A 24,480-nucleotide genomic window follows, 5' to 3' on the forward strand; every position below is an offset into this window, starting at 1 on the left:
TTTTTACAGACTAGACTAAAACAGATGAGGCACTTACTCATACGAAGGATGTGTGTTGTTTCATGGGAAAGGACATATGTGAAGCAATAAGAACAGCTCCAGGCCCACATCAGGCGATACGCAAGTGATGAGGGCGATGATGGGCATTGGCAGTGATGGGAGCTTTCTCTGTGTGGGAAATGTTGCAATCGAACATCTGAGAGCCACTGCAGTAACTCTGGGAGAGTTAGATGGACTGAGAGCGCCAAGCCCAGGACGGATCCCCTTGGAGCAGGTCATCAGGCAGCGCTGGGTAGAGATCAAGAGTCTGGCGTCCGATGGGCTGTTCCACTAACTAGTGGTGAGATCTTGCCTCTGCCTGATCGCCCTCATCTGTGGAATGAGGGCAGTGACAACAGCACCTGTTAGAAAGGGTCGTGTGACTCCCTGTAGGGAAGGAATGGAGGCGGGTGAAGCGCCTCAGAACAGGGCCCAGTATTGCACCATCTTGTTTCAGTTGTGTCCCGGCTTTGTGGGTAAGATTGTGCAAAACCCTTCCCTGGACCCTTTTCTGAGCTTCTGCCGGAGGCAAAGTCAGAACCCAGGACACACAGTGGGAACCGGACATCTGCGTCCACCCTCTCGTCCCTGAGAGTAACAGGTTCAAACTTTTTTGACTGTGATCCCTAATAAGAAAGGCATCGCACAGGAGGACCCACACACACTGTCAAACACACACACACACACAAACCAAAAGAAAACTTTCACAAAGCACCTGCTGTTTTCTGTTCTGCTGTTGATTTTAAGTGCCAGTTACTACCTGGTAAATAGTTTCCTTGTATTGTAGCTAGCCCATGTTTTGAAAACTCCGGCCTGACCAAAACAGTGCGTGAACAATCCAAGGCATCGAAACCCTCCGTTCAGGTGCTCGAGTCCCCGTGTTCCTCCTGACTCGCTTACACACCGTCCTGATCCACGCAGGCTTAGGGAGCCGGTCTGTCCTCCACAGCAGCCATCAAAATGTGCCCGTCAGTCATTGTGCCCTGATGGGCCTGAAAAGGTTTGGTGACTGTGCCTGGCTTCCCATTAATTCTGCAGCCAGAACTGTCCCTTTGCTCCTGTCACTTTGTTTCAGTCAACAATGACCTGCAAAACAGGATGTGTCTTTTGTAAGCAGATGAATTTTTAGTTAATGATGAATGACTAGATGAAAGAAAGATTTAGAGATAAAAATTATAATTTGCTTATCCATAAGTCTTGAGGTAGAGAATTACAGTCTCTGAAAAAACTGCTTCTAGAGTCTTAGTCATTGATTTCATGATTGCTTGCGAAGATTAAACTTGTTCTCGTGAAAATATTTAATTCTGATTCTTATCATTTTGAGTTTAAAAAAAGTCATTCCAGGACACAATAGAGGATAAGCCTCATTTTCTTGTTTAAATAAATGTTCCCAGCCTTAAAAAACAAGAAAAACTCCACTGAGGGGCCAGCCTGGTGGCATAGTGATTAAGTTTGCACATTCCGCTTTGGTGGCCCAGGGTTTGCAGGTTCAGACTCTGGGTGCAGACCTACACATCACTCCTCAAGCCATGCTGTGGCAAGTGTCCCACGTATAAAATTGAGGAAGATTGGCACAGATGTTAGTTCAGGGCCAATCTTCCTCAGGAAAAAGAGGAGGATTGGCAACAGATATTATCTCAGGGCTAATCTTCCTCACCAAAAAAAAAAAAAAAACCTCCACTGAATTGTTTGAATTGAATTAGCATAAAATTAATTTAAAGTTAAATATTATTAGTTAATAAAAATATAGTTAAAAATAATGCATCCCTTGGAATTTTAAATCTTGCTGAGAATCATTTTAGCACACACACAGGACCCACCATGTACACACATACACATATACACACCTGAAAGAAAATTTCAAAGGCATCTGGATTGGACCTGATATTTTCTCTCCTGTTATTTAATTTCTCTTAATACTGGTTACCACCTATTAATTTCATTGTATTGTAGCTGGCCCATATTTTTTAAAACGTGGCTTTTAATGAGGCATAACCAAAACAGTAACGCAACTGCTCCTCTCCAGATGTTGGACATCATTCCAGGTTCTTTTTGGTTATAGTGTGCATGTGCAGATGACCTCACAGGGTCTGACCACTCTCACATCAGACTGAAGAGTCTGAGAGCACTTCCCCCTGACCAGGCTTCCAGAATGACACAGCTGCTAGTTTGCAAATGACTTCTCTAGAGAAATTAAATCCTAGAGTCCTGAACTGGTCCATGCTGTTGCCTTTGGAGAAAAAAGTAAAACAGTGAGGGCAAGTGGAAAGCTGTAGCAGGTACGAGGGAACTCTATCCTCTGTGCGACCCTTGAAGGCAGGCAGACTCCTAAGATGCTGTCTCTCTGTTGGCCTCCCACTATTTTAACTGAATTTTGGACTGAGCAAGTCAGTCTGGCCAGCTGTGGCCTTGAGTGACTATAGACATGAGTTTCTATATCTGCAGAGGAACGGGGTTAGAAGTGTTGTCTCTGATCCCCTCTATTCTAACATCTTGCTCCCTAGAGCCATCCACACAAAGAGCCTGATTGCTTACTTGCCAAAATTTGGGCAAATAAACGTGGTCTTCACAGAATACCTTATAACTTCCTTAGGTTACTGCAGTGAATTTAATTATACTCTGACTTCTTTGAGGCTCATACCTGCTGGCTATCCCACTCTGTCCCCCTCTGTATCACTGTCATCTAATGGCCCCCAGGCCACTCCCCAACATTGCCGAGAATTTAGCACCCCACTTCCCATCTTCCTCTCCTCTCCGGCTCCTGCCTTCATCCTGGCTAAGTGTCCACATGGATGGCTCATCCCTTACCCAAAGTTCAGAGTCCCTTGATCTTCTCAACTCATGACTGTCACCTCCACTCCATTTCAACAACTTCACTTCTGGGGCCACAGGCTGAGACCGGGTCATCATCCAGAATTAGTCCATCTCCAAAGCCCCACTGTCCCCCTCCCTTGTCACAGCCTCTCAGCCTTAAAGCCTTCTCACCCCTCACTCCTTTGAGATCTGGCCCTCAGCCTGTTGAACCTGCAGCCTCGGGAGCTCCTTCCCTCCCAGTCCTTCTCTCTCCCCTTAGCCTGGAAGCATCCACTAGGGACCCTTGACGGAGTCTATGGCCGACACATGGAAGGCAGGTGTCCAGAATTGTTGAATGAATGTTAACAGGTGCAGCTCCTTTAAGATTTCTTTATTTGATCAGTTTTTAAAATACCTAATTTTCATTGTCTCTGGATTTAGGCGCGCATTTATTGAACTATGAAATTCAACCTCTTTCATTTATTAGAGAACATAAATGATTTTAATGGCCACAGAATTTCATTCTCAAAACAAATGGAGTTCACAGCGTCATTATAGACAAGACAGATGGTAAAAGCTAAGGCTGATTCTTCCCTCTGCAGCCCATGGCGAGGTGCACATGTGAGGGGTAGACCCATGCCCGCTTTACTACTGAGGGAGGGAGGCCGAAAGACTCTGTCATTGTTTGCAATCTTTCACCTCTCCATTAATTTTCACTCCTGTAGTTTAGATAATCTTGCCTTTTAGAACAAGAAAATTGTCTTACTATGCCACATCCACAGGACAGGGAGACAGTCTCCAACAAAGAGCCATCTCCTCTGGGCATCAATAAGAACAGCTCATGTCTTTGGTTCATTAAGTGAGGAGAGAATCAGCCAAATGGCAAAGGTGTGGCCAGAAGCTTCAAAGATGCTGTGCTTGGTGGCACAGGCACTAACTTGTCCAGTGGTCGCTTGCTGGGGACCTCTCAGTCAACTTTTAGCCACACCCTAGCCTCAACACCAGCTTCCTTCATGTAGCAAAGCCAGAGCCTTCTGGTTCGCCATCTTTGCAGCCACTTAACACTGATCAGTTTTAGCCACATCTCATGAAAACTGCTTTCCAAGATGAAGTGGGGCTATCCAAACCCCAAATCTAAACAGGACAAGCATAAAGCATGGTCAAGGTCATCTGGCAGGTTGAGTTGATGATGGCCCACATTGTGAAGTCATGAACCCACTCCCATGACAAGGTGACATCTCTTCCTGGGGCTACAGTTCACGTTGCCTTAATTTTCCTTCTTGATGGTCTTCTGAGAAGGATCTCATCTCTCCCACTCTCACTGGGAGAGTGTGGGGTTGTGGAAAGGGCTTTGGACTCTGACAGATCCAGTTTCCTGCTGGAGTTGGTCACTATTGGCTGTCTGACCTGAGACAAGTTACATAACCTCTCGGGCTTCAGCTTTTTATTTTTATTTTTTTTATTTTTTGGTGTGTGAGGAAGATTGGCTCTGACCTAACATCTGTTGCCAATCTTCCTCTTTCTGCTTGAGGAAGATTGTCACTGAGCTAACATCTGTGCCAATCGTCCTCTGTTTTATATGGGACACTGCCACAGCTTGGCTTGATGAACAGTGCTGGGTCTGTGCCTGGGATCCAAACCTGTGAACCCCAGGCTGCTGAAGCAGAGCATGTGAACTTAGTGAGCTTAACCACTAAGCCACCGGGCTGGCCCTTTCAGCTTTTTCTTTTTAAAAATGTTTACAGGCATATACTACCTCAGAGACTGTCATAGGGATTTTAAAAATTAGGTAATATATAAGCAGACCTAGGCCTTAGAGCAAGTAGGTCCAGGACAAATATGTCAATTCTCTAATATTCTGCAACATGGGAAAATGTATGTAATATAGTATTAAATGAAAAAGAGGAGTATACAAAAATATTTCTTTTACAGCTGTAAAAAACCCAGCTCTTAAAGGACCCATGCACAAATTCACCTGTCTCAGAGAGCAACCTAAAGTCACCAGAAAGAAAGCTGCACAGTCCTTTGGTGAAAAGAGACTCACCTGGTAGGCTCTGGGTGCATCTCAGTGAGAGGTGAGACATCACCAGAGAATGAGACATTGGTGGTGACCATTGTAACCTAGTACAGGTATGCTGACACAGATGCTGGCAGACACCATTGACATTTTTCCCCTAGCCTGTCATCCCAGGGGTCTGCCACACCCACTAGAGGGCAGATTTAATCCAGTTCAGCCAGGGCAGGCAGCCTACCCTGTGGACCAGCCCCACCCAACAGCAAGCCCTCAGCCTACTTGCTTGCCTGCATAGACTGGTTGCCTTGATTTCTACAGGCAGGCAAGTGTTTCTGCCTCTGCGGGGCAGAGTCTATGTGAGGAGCAGGTGAACTGTTGGGGGCGTTGGTGGAGAGGTGAGGGCCTCTGCAGTGGGGTGACTGGGTACACTCCAGGGGGTTGGGAAGTGTGCATAGGCCAGGACTGTGTTGATGGTGTGTGTGGACCTATTTGGAATGGGGCTTATCAGTGGCAGAAGACCTGTGCTTCGCAATCAGCCACAAAGAGGATCAGCCCCCCTTCCAAAGCCTGAAACAATTGTGTGCTCCTGTTCCTAGGGCCAGCCCCACTGAGCTGCAATCCTGAGAGAGATGACAAGAGGCTTGCAGGCCTGAGGCCTATAGCAATTGTAAGCCCCTGAGCCTAGAACCCAGCTACACTGGGTGCCTACCCATTTAACAGGAAAACTGCAACAGGAGTGTGCTATTAGCCCTTGTAGCCAATGATGCTGAGGCTCCCCAAACCAGATTTACAAATAGCCAGCCAGGGAGGGAAAGCCTAGATTCCCTGAGTACCTGCAGTAAGAGCAACCCTGCTGCAACAAGACACAAGTAGCCCACAACAGGGGTCACTCCTGGAACATTTGGACTGGTGATGAGAGGGAAGCTCACTGCTGGGCCTCATAAGGCATCTCTTACATAAGGCCACTTCTCCAAGATCAGGAGACATGGCTGACTCACCTAATACATAGATATAAGCACAGAGAAAGAAGCATAGTGAGGGGGCAAAGGAATGCATTCAAAGCAAGGGAACAAGACAAAACACCAGAAAAAGAACTAAATGAAACAGAAATAAGTGATCTACCTGACAAAGAGTTCAAGCAAAAACTCATAAGGATGCTCACTGATATTGGGAGAGGACTGGATGAACACAGTGAGAACGTCAACAAAGAATTGGGAAATATAAAAAAGAACCAATCAGAAGTGAAGAATACAATACTGGAAATGAAAAATTCATTAGAAGGAATCAAATAGCAGAGTAGAGGATACAGAAGAATGGATCAGTGAGCTAGATGAAAGACTGGAGGAAATCACTCAAGCTAAACAGATAAAAGGAAAAAGAAGTAAACAGAATGAGAACAGTCTAAGGGAACTCTGGGACAATATCAAGTGTGCTAACATTCATATTATAGGTGTCCCAGAAGGAGAAGAGAGAGACAAAGGGGCAGAGAATCTATTTGAAGAAATAATAGCTGAAAACTTTCCTAACCTAAGGAAGGAAACAGACATCCAAGTACAGGAAGCACAGAGAGCACCTATAAGACAAACCCAAAGAGACTCACACCAAGGCCCATTATAATTAAAATGTCAAGAATTAAAGATAAAGAGAGAATCCTAAAAGCAGCAAGAGAAAGGCAACAAGTGACAGATAAAGAAAAGCCCATAAGGCTATTATCGGACTTCTCAGATGAAATCCTACAGGCTAGAAGAGAGTGTCATGACTTATTTAAAGTAATGAAAGGGAAAAAACCTACAGCCAAGAATACTCTATCCAGCAAGGTTATCATTCAGAATGGAAGGGGAAATAAAGAACTTCCCAGACAAGCAAAAATTAAAGGAGTTTATCAGCAAGAAACCAGTTCTGCAAGAGATGCTCAAGGGACTTATTTAAGTGGGAAAGAGAGGACAACCAATAGGGATGAGAAAATTATCAAAAAAAAAAAAAAAACCCAGGGAGTAAAATCACTGGTAAGGGCAAAAATACAGTAAAGGTAGCAGATCAACCACCTATGAGATAATATGAAGGTTAAAAGACAAAAGTACTAAAATTACCTATTTCAATGATAAGAGAGTAGTGGATAGACACACAAAATAAGAGATTAAATAAGATTTCAAAAACATAAAATGTGGGAGGAGAGGAGTAAAAGAGTAGAGCTTTTAGAAAGAGATCAAGCTAAAGAGACTATCAACTCAATATAGATTGCTATATTCATAGAATATTATATAGGAACCTCATGGTAATCACAAACCAGAAATCTATAATAAATAAACAATGAGTAAGTGGAAAGAAATCAAACATACTAAAGAAAGCCATCAAACCACAAGGAAAGAGAGTAAGAGAAGAAGAAAGAAACAGAGAACAACTACACTCAGAAAAAAATAAGGAATAAAATGGCAATAAATACATATTTACCAATAACTACTTTAAATGTCAATGGACTAAATGCTCCAATCAAATGCCATAGGGTGGCCAATTGGATTAAAAAAACAAGACCCATATATATGCTGCATACAAGAGACACACTTCAGACCTAAAGACACTCACAAACTGAAAGTGCAAGGATGGAAAAAGATATTCCATGCAAATGGCAAAGAAAAGAAAGCAGAGGTAGCAATGTTTATATCAGACAAAATATACTTTAAGACAAAAACTGTAACAAGAGACAAAGAAGGTCACTACATAATGATAAAGGGAACAATCCAACAAGAGGATATAACACTTGTAAAAACCTATGCACCCAACATAGGAGCACCTAAATATATAAAGTAATTATTAACAGACATAGAAGGAGAAATAGACAGTAACACAATAATAGTAGGGGACTTTAACATGCCACTTACACCAATGGATCATCCAAACAAAAGATCAATATGGAAACATTGGCCTTAAGTGACACATTAGACCAGATGGACTTAGCAGATATATATATAGAACATTCCATCCCAAAACTGCAGAATACACATTCTTTTCAAATGCTCATGGAACATGCTCCAGGACTGATCACATATTATGCCACAAAACAAGTTTCAATAAATTTAAGAAGATCAAAATAATATCAAGCATCTTTTCTGACCACAAAGTTATGAAACTAGAAATCAGCTACAGGAAGAAAATCAGAAAAGCCGCAAAAATGTGGAGATTAAACAAAATGCTACTGAATAATTATTGGGTCAATGTAGAAATCAAAGGAGAAATCAAAAAATACCTGGAGACAAATGAAAATGAAAATACGACATGCCAGAATCTATGGGATACAGCAAAAGTGGCTCTAAGAGGGAAATTTATAGCAATACAGGCTATCTCAACAAACAAGGAAAATGCCAAATAAACAATCTAACAGTGCACCTAAAGGAACTGGAAAAAGAAGAACAAAGCCCCAAATCAGCAGAAGACAGGAAATAATAAAAATCAGAACATAAATAAATGAAATAGAGACTAAAAAAAGATAGAAAAAATTAAGGAAATAAAGAACTGATTCTTTGAAAAGATAAACAAAATTGACAAACCCTTAGCTAGACTCACCAAGAAAAAAAGAGGATTCAAATAAATAAAATCAGAAATGAAAGAGGAGAAATTACAACAGACACCACAGAAATACAAAAGATTATAAGAGAATACTATGAAAAGCTACATGCCAACAAATTGGATAATCTAGAAGAAATGGATAAATTCTTAGAATGATACAACCTTCCAAAACTGAATCAAGAAGCAGAGAATTTGAATAGTAAGGAGATCAGCCATCAGTAAGGAGATAAAACAGTAATCAAAAACCTCCCAAAAAATAAAAGTCCAGGACCAGACAGCTTCCCTGGTGAATTCTACCAAACATTCAAAGAAGACTTAATACCTGTCCTTCTCAAACTCTTCCAAAATATTGAAGAGGAGGGGAGACTTCCAAGTCATTCTACAAGCCAACATTATCCTGATACCAAAACCAGACAAGGACAACACAAAGAAAATTACGGGCCACTATCACGGATGAACATCTATGCAAAAATCCTCAACACAATACTAGCAAATCGAATACAACAATACATTAAAAAGATGATAAATCATGATCAAGTGAGTTTTATTCCAGGGATTCAGGGATGATTCAACATCCACAAATCAATCAATGTGATAGACCACATTAAGAAAAAGAATAAAAATCACATGATCATCTCAATAGATGCAGAGAAAGCATTTGGCAAGATACAGCATCTATTTATGATAAAAATTCTAAATAAAATGGGTATAGAATGAAAATGCCTCAGCATAATAAAGGCCATAATGACAAAACCACAGCTAACATCTTCTCAATGGAGAAAACCTGAAAGCTATCCCTCTAAGAACAGGAACCAGACAAGGGTGCCCGCTTTCACCACTCTTATTTAACGTAGTATTGGAAGTCCTGGCCAGAGCAATCAGGCAAGAAAGAAAAATAAAAGGGATCGAAATTGGAAACATGAAACTGTCACTCTTTGCAGGCAACATGATTTTATATATAGAAAACCCTAAAGAATCCACTAAAAAACTTTTAGAAATGATAAATGAATACAGTCAAGTTGCAGGATACAAATCAACATACAAAAATCAGTTGCGTTTCTATACACTAACAACGAAGTAGCAGAAAGAGAAATTAAGAATACAGTCCTATTTACAATTGCAACAAAAAGAATAAAATACCTAGGAATAAACTTAACTAAAGAAGTGAAAGATCTATACACTGAAAACTATAAAACATTGTTCAAAGAAATTGAAGAAGACACAAAGAAATGGAAAGATAATCTGTGCTCTTGGATTGGAAGAATTAACATAGTTAAAATGTCCATACTTCCTAAAGAAATCTATAGATTCAATGCAATCCCTATCAAAGCTCCAACAACATTTTTCACAGAACTAGAACAAGGAATCCTAAAATTTATATGGAACAACGAAAGACCTTGAATAGCCAAAGGAATCCTGAGGAAAAAGAACAAAGCTGGCAGTATCACACTCCCTGATTTCGAAATGTACTACAAAGGTATAGTAACCAAAACAGCATGGTACTGGCACAAAAACAGACACACAGATCAATGGAACAAAATCAAGAGCCCAGAAATAAACCCACACGTTTATGGACAGCTAATATTCAACAAGGAAGCCAAGAGCATACAATGGAGAAGGGAGAGTCTCTTCAATAAGCTGTGTTGGGAAAACTGGACAGCCACATGCAAAAGAATGAAAGTAGACCATTATCTTACACCATGCACAAAAATCAACTCAAAATGGATTAAAGACTTGAATGTAAGACCTGAAACCATGAAACTTCTAGAAGAAAACATAGGCAGTATGCTCTTTGACGTCGGTCTTAGCAGCATTTTTTTCAAATACCATGTCTGACCGGGCAAGGGAAACAAAAGAAAAAATGAACAAATGGGACTACATCAAACTAAAAAGCTTCTGCACAGCAAAGGAAACCCACCAACAAAACGAAAAGACAACCTAACGCTTGGGAGAAGATATTTGCAAACCATATATCAGATAAGGGGTTAATATCCAAAATATACAAAGAACTCATATGTCTCAACAACAAAAAAACCAACAACCCAATTAAAAAATGGGCAAAAGATCTGAACAGAGATTTCTCCAGAGAAAATATATGGATGGCCAATAGGCACATCCGAAGATGTTCAACATCATTAACCATCAAGGAAATACAAATCAAAACTACAATGAGGTATCACCTCACTCCGGTCAGAATGGCTATAATTAACAAGACAGGAAACAACAAGTGTCGGAGAGAACGTAGAGAGAAAGGAACCCTCCACACTGCTGGTGGGAGTGCAAACTGGTACAGCCACTATGGAAAACAGTATGGAGTTTCCTCAGAAAGTTAAGAATAGATTTACCATATGATCCAGCTATCCCACTGTTGGGTATTTATCTAAAGAACTTGAAAACACAAATACATAAAGATACATGCACCCCTATGTTCATTGCAGTATTATTCACAATAGTCAAGACTTGGACGCAATGGAGGTGCCCATAAAGGGATGAATGGATAAAGAACACATGGTATATATACACAATGGAATACTACCCAGCCATAAAAAACAATGAAATCCAGCCATTTGTGACAACATGGATGGACCTTGCGGGTATTGTGCTAAGTGAAATAAGTCAGAGGGAGAAAGTCAAATACCATATGATCTCACTCATAAGTAGAAGATAAAAACAATGACAAACAAACACATATCAATGGAGATTGGATTGGTGGTTACCAGAGGGGAAGGGAGGAGCGGGGGGAGAAGGGAGTGATGAGGCACACGTGTGTGGTGATGGACCGTAATTAGTCTTTGGGTGGTGAACATGATGTAATCTACACGGAAAGCAAAATCTATTACAATGTTTACCTGAAAGTTATATAATGTTGTAATCCAATGTTACTGCGATAAATATAAATAAATTTAAAAATTTTTTTAAAAACCAGGACATTGGCAGAAAAGGCAGTTAGCGATGCAAATACAAAGACGTGGCTGCTCTCTAAGGTTCTCCTTCTCCCCCTCAGAAAATAAAGTGAACAGACATGATCCAAACAAACAAAAAATGTAGCGGCGACAAGGAAATTACAAACGTCTGGAGTCATTTCTGGTAGTTTGTTTTTTCTGGGTTAGGATTCTACACAGCCACGGTAGCTGGTATAGCACTTGCTTTATGACTGAGAATTGACTTTCCTAAATGATTATTACCAAGAGCCCCTGGGACCAGCCAGCTAACGTGTATGCCTAATATAGCAGAAATAATGACGGGGCCGTTACAAACAGCCCCTGGAAAGTTTTCAAGTTTTCATTCACAGAGGAAATCAAGCTTCCTAATTAGCTACAACACACTAGAAAGTGCAGCTCCTGGCCTTCGAGCCCTTGCTCTCTGCTTCCTCGCGTGACCTTCGTCTCTGTTACAGGAACCCCTTAGCTGCTTTCTTTAGTTCACTTGTGTTCAAAGAACTTGTGGCAGGCAGTGGCAACTGTGGCAGCGAAGGCCACAAATTCCTAGAAGTCACGTTTGCCATCTCCATCATTGTCCAGTGTTTGAATGACTGTGTCATCAATCTCCTGCTCTTCGATTTCCTGAGAGAGAAGAGAAGTTGCCCAGCTTATTTTCAAAGGAAATTTCAGGCCATCAAAACAATTAAAAGTTGGATGGCTTTAATAATTTGTATCAGAAATAACCTAAGATGTAAAATGGAAAATGCTAGAAAAGATTTCTCTTGTGACGAAGGGACTCTGGGCCCGGCAGAGCGCTCTGGGGGTCTGTGCCTTCTCTTCTACCTTACTTTACGTCCAGTGGACCTGGGCCTTTGAAAAGATTGTGTGGAACAACCAAGATCTGAAAAACTGCAGGTTGTTATCACTGTACTTAAGACACCTGGAAAAGAATATGGCCTAGATCAGCATGAGCATATTATAAGCAAATGTCTTGAAAGAAAAAACAAACTTTTGGCTCCCCTAAGGTTTTCCTTGCTGCTGTGTGTGGAAGTCCCCATAGTGAAGGCTTCTAGGGGATTTTCATGTTTTAAAATTGTTTTTTGGCTCTTGGGACCATGTACTAAATTTGTTAAGTCCTTGTGTTCTTTTTGCCGCTTGAGTTACTTTCTAGTTCATGGAACTTTTCCTGACACTTCTCCCACCCAACACTAAAGCCAAGAGAATGGTGTTGCACAGTCTCAGACGAGCACACCCGGTGCAGGACTACACATGTGGTGGGAGGAATGTGGCACTGAGCACTGAAGAGCATCCTGCAGATGCTCAGCATAACCGGTCCCTAGGGCAGGAGTTCCTGGCCCAGAGAAGTCAAGTGAAATGTACAACGGCTGCCTTGAATATAAAACGTGAAAGATCGAGATTCTGGGGGGGTTGGGGTGCGCCCTATAAACCATCTGCTAAAAGATGGATGGGAGCAGTGCATTAATTTCAATACATTCTAGATTGGCCTCCAAACTGAAATTACATTGATTAAACAAGGCCAACAAATGTTAAAAAAAAAAAATTAAAAAATAACCAAATGTATCTTCTTGCCTGTAAAAGATGAGAAACCAGCAGTGCAGTGCTTCCTCCCCAGCAGGCTGGCTGTGTCTCCCTCAGTTGTCTTGTCCTCAGTTTACAAGTTTCCCCCAGGCCTAGAGAGACAGACGGCCGTGAATTTGTGACGGCTCGGGTGTGATTTGGAAGCAGAGCTCTCTCTTCTGTGCCAGGTGGTCTCCGGGGTCTCCTAGACAGGGAGCTTACTTGAATTGTGTACCGCATGTCCACTGCTCACCAGTGTGATTGAAACGAAGGATCTGTGGGAATCAGCTAAGACCCCTCCCTGAATACAACACGCGGCATTTCCCAGTGCATGTAACCACTCTGGGAATGCCTTCTCCACCTAAATGCTGATTTTCCTTAAAAATAAATCAGGTTTACATCTGTTTATGGTCATGTGTACCTCCTTTTTAATCTCAAGAAATACAGTTCTTCCTTCTCAAAGGAGCACTGTTAGTAAGTGGGACCACAGCACGTAAAGCTGAGAGTCGGTCCCCCTCTCTATCCTCTTCCTCTGGACTCTGTTGTAACAGGTCGTAGTGATAGAACCTGAGGACAGCTGTGTGGTCATGACGTTTTTCTCATTTGTTATATAAACCCTGTTCTGTAACATAAAAAGTGAATGAGAAGTCTGGTATCTGGAAGGGTACTAAGCCGTGGGGATGGCCAGATCCTGTGTGAAGAGAAGAGAGTGACGGACAGCTGGGGGTATCACTCCTTCCCCTGTTCTGTCTCTGTTGAGCAGCCTGTCCCGGCCTCATAAGGATGAGGCAAGGACCTGAGGCCTGGCCCCACCGGGCAGTGGAGATCCAGAACACTAGGCACTTGTTGGAGCTTTGAAAATGTTTGTTGAGTGACTGAATGAATGTGTGTGAGCCTTCCCACCCTGCAAGGCTCCCTTATTTGCCCAGCCTGTCAGGACTGGGTAGAGGCAGACAGCCTGGATTGGATCTCATGAGGGTTTTGTGCCCACTCTGGGAACTACTTGAAGATGTGTAATGTCTTTTGGACCCCCAAGCCATCACTAAATGTTTAAGAACAAGAATTTGAGCAGTAAATTGAAGCATATGCAAAACAGAGGGACACAGTCTGGATATGGTGCGTATCCCTTTGAGTCCCCTGAAGCAGACATGACAGCTGGGTACAGAGGTGGCTGAGGAGACGGTGACTCACCCCTCGGGTCATAGACCGCCTCTTGACCGCGCTGTGAAGACAAGAGAGAGCTCTCCATGCGGGACGTCTGGAGCTGCTTCTGTACCAGCGGCAGGGCACACGGCGGCTGGCCTGGCCGCCTGGGCACGGAGGGCATCTCGGCCAGTGCTCTCCACTCGGCCCAGACAAGCCCTCCGTGGCAGGGAGCCTAACTCTGGACTCGGCCGCCCCCCCCCCCATCTCCACTTGCACTGCCCGAGCCGCCTGCTCTATGCTCACATCGCCCCAAGCTGTCCTGCGAGCAAAAGAGGCTCATTGCTTAAAAAAAAGGTTAAACCTCTTCTAGTTTAAACCACTAATCGAATCTCTTGTTTTACAAATTTAGGCGCCAGCAGCTGAAGGTCTCTCTCCCCAAGGTCGGGAAACCAGATTGAAACTGAGCTGGCCCCCACACCCCGTCTCCTGACCCCCAGCTCCGCTTCCGCTCTGTGAGCCCCACCCAGCTCCTGGGTTGGGGAAACTGAACTGAGGGGAGTTGGGGGCAGGTGGGCACGTGGGCACTGCTTCCCGCTGCATACGGATTCCACTGCAGGGAAAGCACAAAAACCTGGTCTGATCTAGGGGAGAGTGTTGGCCAAACTGCCTGAGCTGAGTCATTCAACAGACATTTGTCGAGTGCCTTCTGTGTGATGGGCAGGGCCTGCAGATGCAGCAGCCCTTGGCCTCAGGAGACTTAGTGTCTTGAAAGGGATACTGATTTTTCTAAGTATGCAAGTCAGTCAGTCATATTATATATCATTACAAAGCCCACTGTGAAGGGAGGAGCAGAGATGCTGTGAGAGCACAGAGAGGAGGACCTGGCCCAGCCTGGGGCATCGTCACCAGAGACGGTCTCAGGAGGAAGTGCCTTTGGGCTGAGATCAGACAGACGTCCAGCCGTGAACCTGGTGAACAATTATGGCTGATCTTCCTTGAGCATTTCCCTGGGTCAGCCTTCCTTATCTGCACTAACTTCTTTAACCCTCCCAAGAAGCCTGTAAGGCAGGTATTGTTATTGTCTGATTGTCTCCCTTTCACAGATGAATAAACTGAAGCAGAAAGATGTAACTGATTCACATTCACATGTAGGCCTCCGGCTCCAGGTCTTACTCCACGTTGCAGGGCTCTGGAGGTGGCCGAGGTCCAGGGAGGGGAGAGGCCATGGCTGCCGAGCTGCAGGGCAGATAGTCTAGATGAAGCTGGTGAGAGAAGAAAGCGCCACGTCGTGCAGGTCTGATAGGTTGTGAGAGTCGTGTCAAAACTTGTTGTGTTTTTCCTAAGGCCAGTAGGAAATATTTTAAACTAGAGAGTGCACGATCATATCTATGTACTAGAAAGATCACTCGGGCTGCTGTGTGGAGACTGGATTAGAAATCACTTTTATCCAGTCCTTTTGTAGGAAGTTGGGAACTTCTTAAAGCGGTTCCCGTACACATTGGAATCATAGCATGGACTGCCTTAGAACGTTCTATAATTCATTCAGCCAGTTGAAAAACCGGGTCAAGGCCTGCTCCCTGGCACCTCTGTCACCACGTGATCCACCCTCTCGGCCCCTGCTGGGCACTGGAGGCGGTTGCCCCGTCCCATTCCTGCGGGGCTGCCCCTGAGGCTGCCTGGGCACCGGCGCTGTGCTGGGGGGCGCCCCGCTCCCCCACTCTCCAGGTCAGCCTGCAGCTCCCCGCTCCCAGACTGTGTACTAGAAGCCTGGGATAGAGTTCGGGTGGATCATTTCTCTCCCAGTAAGATGCCAAGTGGGTTTCTAAAGACAGACGCGCGGCTCCGCGTGGAGGCGATATTTGGGCACGAGCACCGGAAGCCGCGAAGCCCTGGATCGCTTTCTCTGCCCACGGTCCTGGGGTTGCCGAGCTGAGGGGAGCAGAGAGGGCGCGGCAGCGGAGAGGCAGAGATTGCTCAACCAGACCAGCTACTGCCTCAGCCCCGCGGGAAGCGTCTTCCTCGTTCCTCGTTAAGTCCGTTTAAGACGCAGATGACACGTCTTTTGTTCTAACAGAAGGAACAGCAAGACTTTTCAGAACCGGTGTCCCTGTCACGGGAGCTGGTTGGTGGCTCCTGTTTGTAGAGTGCGAGCTGATCTGATGAGGCATTTGACCGGATCGTCGGATTCCTAAGTTTTACATTGTGTTTAAGTTTGGACATGTCTATGGAAGGCAGAAAAATAAAGGCTAAAAAAAGTCAGCCTCGCCCTGCCCCTGGGTTTCCGGGACGCTGCCGCACTCCGCCTTTTCTGGAACGGAGTGCGTGCCTTTTCCTCCTGGACGGGCGCGCTGCGCCACCTTGTGCACGTATTGGGAACTGCACGTCCCCAGCTTCTCCGGGCTCCGAGGAGGAACAAGCTTCCCAAAGTTTCCCCAGATGAGGAGGAGAGAGAGGCTGCCACACCCCTTCGTCCCCCGAAGTAAAGACCAGGCTCCAGACTGGCCCAAAGGAGGACCAACACAGAAGGGAATGAGGATGTTAACCTTCCCTGCTACTCTGCAGTCCATCGGATCATGTGCAACTGTCACAGCCAACACCTGCCCGTGGCCCATGAGGCTGTGCGCTACAAATGGAGACGGGACAAGGCCTGCGCTGAATCTTACGTCAGTGCTTTCGTGAAAATGAAGTTCCAAGACTTTGTCCCTTTTTTTCCCGGAGGGAGCAAGAAATGAGAGATTAAAGTGGCAATAGCTGTTTCCTGCTTGTGAAGCGCTGGTATTTGCACACTTTTGCTCTGTGGTCATGGAGCTGGTAGGGGCTGCTCTTGGCAGAGGAGCCGGGCAGGAGGGGGTTTTTCAGAACGTCCACCCCAGCTTGTCTTAGGTGAAGAGAGAAGCCCAGAAACAGCGCGTAGCACAAAGGCGCAGCCCCTGGGCTTGCATTTGATTTGGTAAGCGGCCTTTGGCAACCAGCTCTTGCAGCTTTAGAATAGCACATCCTGGGCTGTGGGGAGGTGGAGAGGACGTACGCTCCAGTGTCTCACATCCCTGCTTTTCAGTCCGCTCTCCTGCACATTCAAGCTGTGTGACCTTGGGTGCATAACCTGTGACAGTTTTCTCATCTGTAAAGTGGGGATGATAATAGGACCTGCCTCATGGGATGCTTGGCGGATTAAATGAGATGTCACCCAGGGCCTGGCTCTTGGCCCACTCTCATAATGCTTCATGTGAGTAGCCAGCACGTGCTGAGTCCCTGGGCCCTCTGTAAACATCTGATAGGAACGACTGGTCCTGGGTGTGGTGAGGGAGGTGACAGAAACAGTAGTGGGTCCAGGGTAGCTGCTCTAAAGTCCCTGATTCAGAACAGCCCACACTAGGTCACTGTCTCTGTGCAGGTAAGACAGGACCTGCAGTGCTCCTGAAGGAGGGGTGGAGGTGCAGAACTGAAACATGCCAGGTGGTGAGAGGCCAGGCCCCCCACTCTCCTGCAGGCAGGTGTCCAGGAGGCAGTGGTGGGGTGGACCTGTCAGCCTCTGGGTGACGAGTGTCTCCCAAGCTCTCCCCCGGGGTCTCCTCCGAGACAAAATCAGCAGGACTTGGCGGGTGTGAGGTCTGGCTGGGGTGGGTGGTGTGTGTGCTGGTCGGTCACCAGGGTGCATGTAGCTCTTCGGAAAGGCACCTGAGGGGATGCAGAATTTAGCAGTAAAACCTGAGGACAGCCTTTGTCATTTCTGCTCATCTTCCATCAAAGATTCTAAGCTCTGGAGTGTGTGTAGAGTTTCTAGTGGTTGCCATCACCTCATAAGGGAAAGAAAAATCCATTTACTGAGTATCTACTATGCGCCAGGCACTGTGCTAGGGAGTTTCGACATTTAATCCTCTCAACAGCCCTGTCAGTTAGGAATTGTTATTTTGCCCATTTTACAGGTGAGGAAACTGACGGCTAGTGAAGCGGCTTGGCTGTCCCACCCAGCTAGTGAGGGTGGAGCCAGGCTCAGGGTGGAGGCAGGAGAATCTTGGCAGTCCTGCATCTGTGTGTTCCCCAGCACCAGGCACAGTGTCCTGGATTTAGGAAGAGCTAGCAAATGCCACTGAGTTGAGAATGGAAGGAGTCATGTGCCAAAAGGGCACTCGGAAATGGGCACATGCCCAAGCGGGGCTCTGAAAGACCAGTTATGGAGACACCAGCTGGCCAGTCATCAATTCAAAACTCACTGTCATCTGGCCAGTGGCCTGCTGGCCTGCAGCCAGCTGTATACAAGGGCTGACTTGATCAGCTTTGGCTCTTTTATTTTAGGCAAACCACCTTCCAAAGAGGTGCCGGCTGGTAATTACCCATTCATAGTCACCTCCGATGATGGACGGAAGGTTCCTGTGGTCCAGGCCTATGCTTTTGGCAAATACCTAGGCTATTTGAAGGTTGAGTTTGATGAAAAAGGATATGTCACTTCCCATGGAAATCCCATTCTTCTCAACAGCAGCATTCCTGAAGGTACGTGAAATTCAGGGCAATGTTCCACCAGTCCAAAAGTTAGATGGCTGGATTTTTTCTCCCCCTCAACCCCTCCCACCCCCTTTTTTTTGTTTTGGTTAATGTTTCAGGACAAGTCTGTAATACTTTTGAAGAATCGAGCTTCTCTCTTAAGTTTACTCTTTCATTAATACGGACATTTAAAACACACCCAGGGCCGGCTCCGTGGCCGAGTGGTTAAATTCGTGCGCTCCCCTGTGGCGGCCCAGGGTTCGGATCCTGGGCACGGACATGGCACTGCTCGTCAGGCCACGTTGATGCGGCGTCCCACATCCCACAACTAGAAGGACCTGCAACTAAGATATACAACTGTGTACAGGGGGGTTTGGAGAGATAAAGCAGAAAAGAAAAAAAGATTGGCAACAGTTGTTAGCCCAGGTGCCAATTCTTAAAAAAAAAAAAGGAAGATTGGCAACAGTTGTTGGCCCAGGTGCCAATCCTTAAAAAAAAAAAAGATTGGCAACAGTTGTTAGCCCAGGTGCCAATCTGTAAAAAAAAAAAGAAAAAAATTTTTAAAAAAATAAGTAAATAAAACACACCCAAAAGCCATTTGCTTCTCCGCATCCCGTCAGTGTCCCACAGTGTGCCCCTGCTCCTTGTGCCCTTTCAAGCTTTACCCTGCCACGGGAAAGCCACTGTCAGTGAGGGTCCAGAGGAGAGCTGGTTATTGAAGCAGAGCGGCTCAAACTGGGCAGAGCAGGGCTCCAACCCTGGCCCTGCCACCATGAGCATATGCCTGGGGCAAGTTGCCCAGTCTCAATGGGCCTCAGTTTCTTTATGTATCAAATGGGGGAGTGTGTTTCTTACATGGTTGTCTGGGACTCAGAGTAAAGATACATTTATGTCATGGACTTTCATATAGTATGAACATGAACAGGCTCCCGTGCTTCTCTCTCACCTGCCCTTTACCGCTCACCATGATCAGATCAGGGAAGGAAGGGCGGTGAGGTCCACAGTGCCCTGGAGAACCTGTGGTCGCAGCAGCCAGAGGGAGGGGCAGGGACCACACAGGCAGCAGAACCTCAGCTGGCCCGTTATGCCCACCCTTGGGCCTTTCCTCGCCCCCCCGCACCACCACTAATGCTATCCCAGGTGGGCCAACAGGTATTCACACAGATGTGATGACGTTAGGATACTCAGCACGCCTTAAGTTAAGATCCATTCCGAGTCTTATTACCAAGAAACAGAATGGAGGTTCCTAAGGAAATTTCACAGTCAAAACCAAAATGTACAGAAATATGTTAAAGAAACATATACTCACAACAGGTAAGCTAAATGATGTTTGATTTCTTCTCCAAAATTTAGACCAATGTGAGATCTGCCTTAAATGCAGGCTAATTTTTGTTATCATTGTTGCTTTTTTCTAGATCCTGGCATAAAAGCAGAGATTAACGAATGGCGTAAAAAATTATATAATTATTCTACCCAGGAAGTGGGAAGAACACTTGTCTATCTGGATGGCACCACTCAATCATGCCGCTTTAAAGAATGCAACATGGGCAACCTGATTTGTGATGCTATGGTGAGTGGTCCTCAGGATTGCAGGCCTATGCCCAGGGAGGAAGGAAGGAGAGGTGGAAGGATGCAAGGACGGACAACTCGATAGTTACAGAGTTGAGCATTTTAAAAGGTCAGTGCCCGGGGAAGAGCTTGGTGTGGATTCATACTGAGCGCCTTGGGCAGGAGCCTGAACCAGACCAGCTGATCATCACTTTATTGCTTAACAAGCACTGAAGCCTTTATTTTAAGGTGTTCATCTTGGATGTCTGAATTTCGGGTGTTGCGTTCCTTTTGTAAGATGATCTGAATACACAAACTCTCCTACTCTGAAGACGTAGACATAGTCGATGAAACACGTCTGTTGGGCCTAACCGGGCCAGACTGTTTCACCCATCTGCCTTCTTGGCTCCAGAGACCTGGGCCTGTGTGACTGGAACCTCCTTCACAAGCAGAGAGTAACAACAGGCAGTTATCGTGATAATAGTAAGTCCTGTGGCTGAGCAGGCTCACCCATGGAAAGCACTCCTCTGACCACCTGTTTGTGGGCAGACTGGCTGTGGCAGCCCCTGGGGGCCGTGCTGAGTCAAGGTCTCTCAGGTCAGACTCACACTCCCACAAGATCACAGCCCACACCCAGGGCTCGGTGGCTCGGATATAGCCACACTCAATAAATGTCTGCCAAGTAAATGACAACATGCACGCTTTCCAAGGTGAGACCAACGCTGGCTGCTCAGCATCATGCAGTCAGTGCAAGAGACGTAGCTAGAGAAGCCAGTGTGTGGATGTCTAGAGAAAGGTCTGGAAGGAAACACCCCAGGCTGTTAGCAGTGCTTACCTCTCTGTTAAGAGGCTGGGGCAAGTGTAAGAAAACTCTTGTTTTTGCACTATTTTTTTTTTCAAGTAAGAATGTATTATTCATTTTATTTCTTCTAACTAAATAGATATCTTGTAAAAGAAAAGTAAGAATGAAACTGATCCTCCCCAGTTTCAGGAGGCTGTCTCTGTGCCTCCCGAATTGCCAACCCAGGAATTGGCTGGGGACCTAGAGTGGAGGCCAGGGCTCCTGTTGGCCGGAGGTCTGGAGTTGACAGGCCTTCGGGTCCCGCCCTGGAGGCAGCCAGTCTGCATGGGGGCCCTGTCCTGCCACCACAGCAGCCAGCTGTGCTAATGCCCAGCATCATGAGAGTGCAGCGGTCTCTGGAGAGGGGGCTCAGAGCCACTTGCTTCTGAGAGTCTGACATGGGACTGGTCACAATATCTTATTTCTGCTTCTCAGAGCATAAAACTAGTTCTGACTAGTTATACTTGGGAAATCTCAGGGAACACAGCAGAGCAGCTTGATTTCCTCAGTAGAGCTAACCAAATTCCTGGAACTGACCCTCAGGAAGAAGGCCCAGAATAACTAATGTAAATTCCTGCTACTGTTGCAGATCAACAACAACCTTAGACACTCGGATGCAGTGTCCTGGAACCACGTGTCCATGTGCATTTTAAATGGAGGTGGCATTCGGTCGCCCATTGACGAGCAGAACAACGGTATGCTCCCCAGGCCGAGGGCCCTCGGCTCAGCGTGCTCTCTCTCTGACATGCCCCCGGGCAGCCTCAGCTCCCCTCTGCTGCCAGCCACGTAGCACCGTGTCGGCCCCTTCAGTTTGGGCTAACTGCCATTCAAGTCAGTGCCTCACCCGAAGGGCACACACACGCTTGTGTGTTCTCGTGTGTCTTCACACACCCAGGCAACGGCAGGGTTAGTGGAACTCAAGCTGGATCTAAACTTCTGAGTCACAAAGCTAAACTGTTGCTGATTTATGCAAAATACTGACAGCCTCCACCTTGATAGCTAGAAAGAGAAAGACAAAACTGCCAGTCTTCTGTGCTGGAAAAAAACATACCGCTGGATTCAATTCTTTTAGCACGTTTAAAGATATCCAGGATTATATCATTTGGTAAAACAACCCAACTAGACTGATACTCAAGACATTCTCATTCTCCCGATACACTGCCAAAACCAGTCAGTCTCAGGGTATGCTCCAAATTCGTTTCATCGTCAAACAGGGACAGGTGGCAGGGACACACTGCCTGTCTGGAGGAACTGAGCAATGCCTAACACCCACTGAGATCCAGCCTCAAGCCAGGAAATCCAGGGCAGAGCACAGGTGACTCTTGAGCCACCGCCATTTAGAAGCTCCCAGTGGTGGAGGGCACAGCCAGAGGGCTCTTGAACACATTCCCTCCCTAAGTGTCAGGAGCCACTTCGACACTGCTGATGCTGTCCCAGTAGGGCCCCGAGGCCCTGTGTCTCCTCACCTCCTCCACCAGTCCTACGGGAACCTGGGCTTGGGGTAAGCATGTCCTCGAGCTGTTTTCCTCTGCCTCATCTGTGACTACCCTCAGGCACCATTACCTTGGAGAGCCTGACGGCTGTGTTGCCCTTTGGAGGCACCTTTGACCTGGTCCAACTAAAAGGCTCCACCCTGAAGAAGGCCTTTGAGCACAGTGTGCACCGGTACGGCCTGTCCACCGGAGAGTTCCTGCAGGTGGGCGGTAAGTCACCCTCCAAGATGAAGTGGGACTTCCTGCTGGTTGGCTTAGCTCCCCTCACCAGGACCTCCATGACCAGGCTTGTTTGGGTTTTCCCCCACCCAACACCAATGCATAGTCTTTCGGTGGTTGTGGACTCCCAGACCACTGAGACTAGGTCAGGGTCAAAGCCCCAAGGCCCCGGCACTGAGCACTGTTTGCCAACTCTGATTTGGACATTAGATGGACTCTCTGCAGGAGCTGGCCCGGCAAACTCTAAGCAGGTCAACTGCCTTGAGGCCTAGTTTCTATTAAAATCTTAGTTGTTTAAACATTCAATATTCTTTGTAAAAAAAAAAAAAAAATCCCTTCTCTGGTCTATTCACAATTGCCTGGAACCATGCCGAGGTGCAAAGGAGTGCAGTGACCAATTAGTATTAACAGAGATGACTTCTGGGAGGGGCAGTGTGCTGCGCAAACACATGGGAACACCTGGGTCTGGTTCCACTGTGAGCTGGGGCAAGTCTGCAACCTCTCTGAGCACGGTGAGAAAACTGCCCTGCTCATCTCACAGATTACAGTGAAAATTGAATGAGAATAAATGCTTCACAAGTTGCCAAGGACTTCTGAAATGCTTTTGTTGATAATTCATTCCACAGTCCCATGAATTAATCTCTAAATTAACATTAATAATCTTATTTGACTCTGACACCATATTTTGGCCCCATTTTTTGACTGTAGCTATTGGCCACCCTTCCCCCCTTGATGGGTGTGATTGCTTTGTCTAGCCTTCCCTCCGTAGGACGCCACACTGTTGGCATTGAGGGGCTGCAGAAGGCGGTGGGCCGCTGGCCTGCTGCCTGTACGGTAACGCAAACATCCTCCATTTTTCCAGGAGAGACTGGAGGGAACAGCAGTGAACTGATGCTCTAGCCCAGTGTTGGGTAGCTGTATGTTTTGTGAAAGTCACCCAAACCCAAATTATTACCATTTTGTAGTCTTCAAAATTCTAACCAATGTGCTGCACCTCTCATCTAGTTCTCATTTTCCAAGCCACTGAACAAAGTCGCTGGGCCAGCTGGTTCAGGATTTTAAGAAGATGTGGTTTCTCCCTGCAGTCACCCCTTGCCCAGCCTGGGCCAGAGCCAGTGCTCCTGCCCGTGGCTCAGACCTCCCAGAAGGATTCAAAGACGAACCTAACCAAGAAAGGGTAGCTTCAATGTCACCTCAACTCTCTTGTTGAAATTTCACTCAAGCTCAAAACTACATGAAAACCAAGCCCAGTGCCCTAATGCCAGATTTGGGGCAAAATCCCTTTCTTAGAACACAGAAATTTCCCTTTGGATCCAGTGAAAACAAAGACTCCTTTCTTTTCTAGGAATTCACGTGGTATATGATCTTTCCCGAAAACCCGGGGACAGAGTGGTCAAATTAGATGTTCTTTGCACCCAGTGTCGCGTGCCCCATTACGAGCCTCTCAGAATGGATAAAGTGTATAAGCTGATCCTCCCGAACTTCCTTGCCAATGGTGGAGATGGATTCCAGATGATAAAGGACGAGGTATTAAAACATGACTCCGGTAAGCACAAGCGTCTCTTCCTCTCCCTGTCCCAGTGGTATTTAAGAACAGCAGGACTGGTCTGAAGAGGAGAGCTACTCATGACGCCAGCAGGGCAAAGCCAAAACCAGATCCTACCCCTGTGTTGCCAGCTCCCTCCTGCTTTGTTTGAAAACAGCCACATAGCACAGGGAGTATGTGCCCAGCCCCTCCCTAGCACACACACCCCTCCATCCAAGCCCAGGACAAAAACATTTGTCAATCAAAAACGTCTTAAAACTCTAGGTACACCTAAACAGCTATTTAAATTGTGAAAT

General features: G+C 45.9%; 1 protein-coding gene across 1 annotated transcript in view; it reads left to right on the forward strand.

Annotated features, from left to right (window-relative positions):
- NT5E (5'-nucleotidase ecto) overlaps positions 1 to 24,480 on the forward strand; it is a 59,276-nt gene that overhangs the window by 29,667 nt on the left and 5,129 nt on the right. Inside the window, exons 4-8 of the mRNA XM_014838078.3 lie at positions 18,352 to 18,546; positions 19,953 to 20,107; positions 21,516 to 21,621; positions 22,480 to 22,629; positions 23,984 to 24,184. Coding sequence (XP_014693564.2) covers positions 18,352 to 18,546; positions 19,953 to 20,107; positions 21,516 to 21,621; positions 22,480 to 22,629; positions 23,984 to 24,184 — 807 coding nt within the window. The remainder of the gene's footprint in view (positions 1 to 18,351; positions 18,547 to 19,952; positions 20,108 to 21,515; positions 21,622 to 22,479; positions 22,630 to 23,983; positions 24,185 to 24,480) is intronic.

The sequence above is a fragment of the Equus asinus genome, chromosome 24 (genome assembly GCF_041296235.1).
Source record: "Equus asinus isolate D_3611 breed Donkey chromosome 24, EquAss-T2T_v2, whole genome shotgun sequence".
NCBI classification, from domain to species: domain Eukaryota; kingdom Metazoa; phylum Chordata; class Mammalia; order Perissodactyla; family Equidae; genus Equus; species Equus asinus.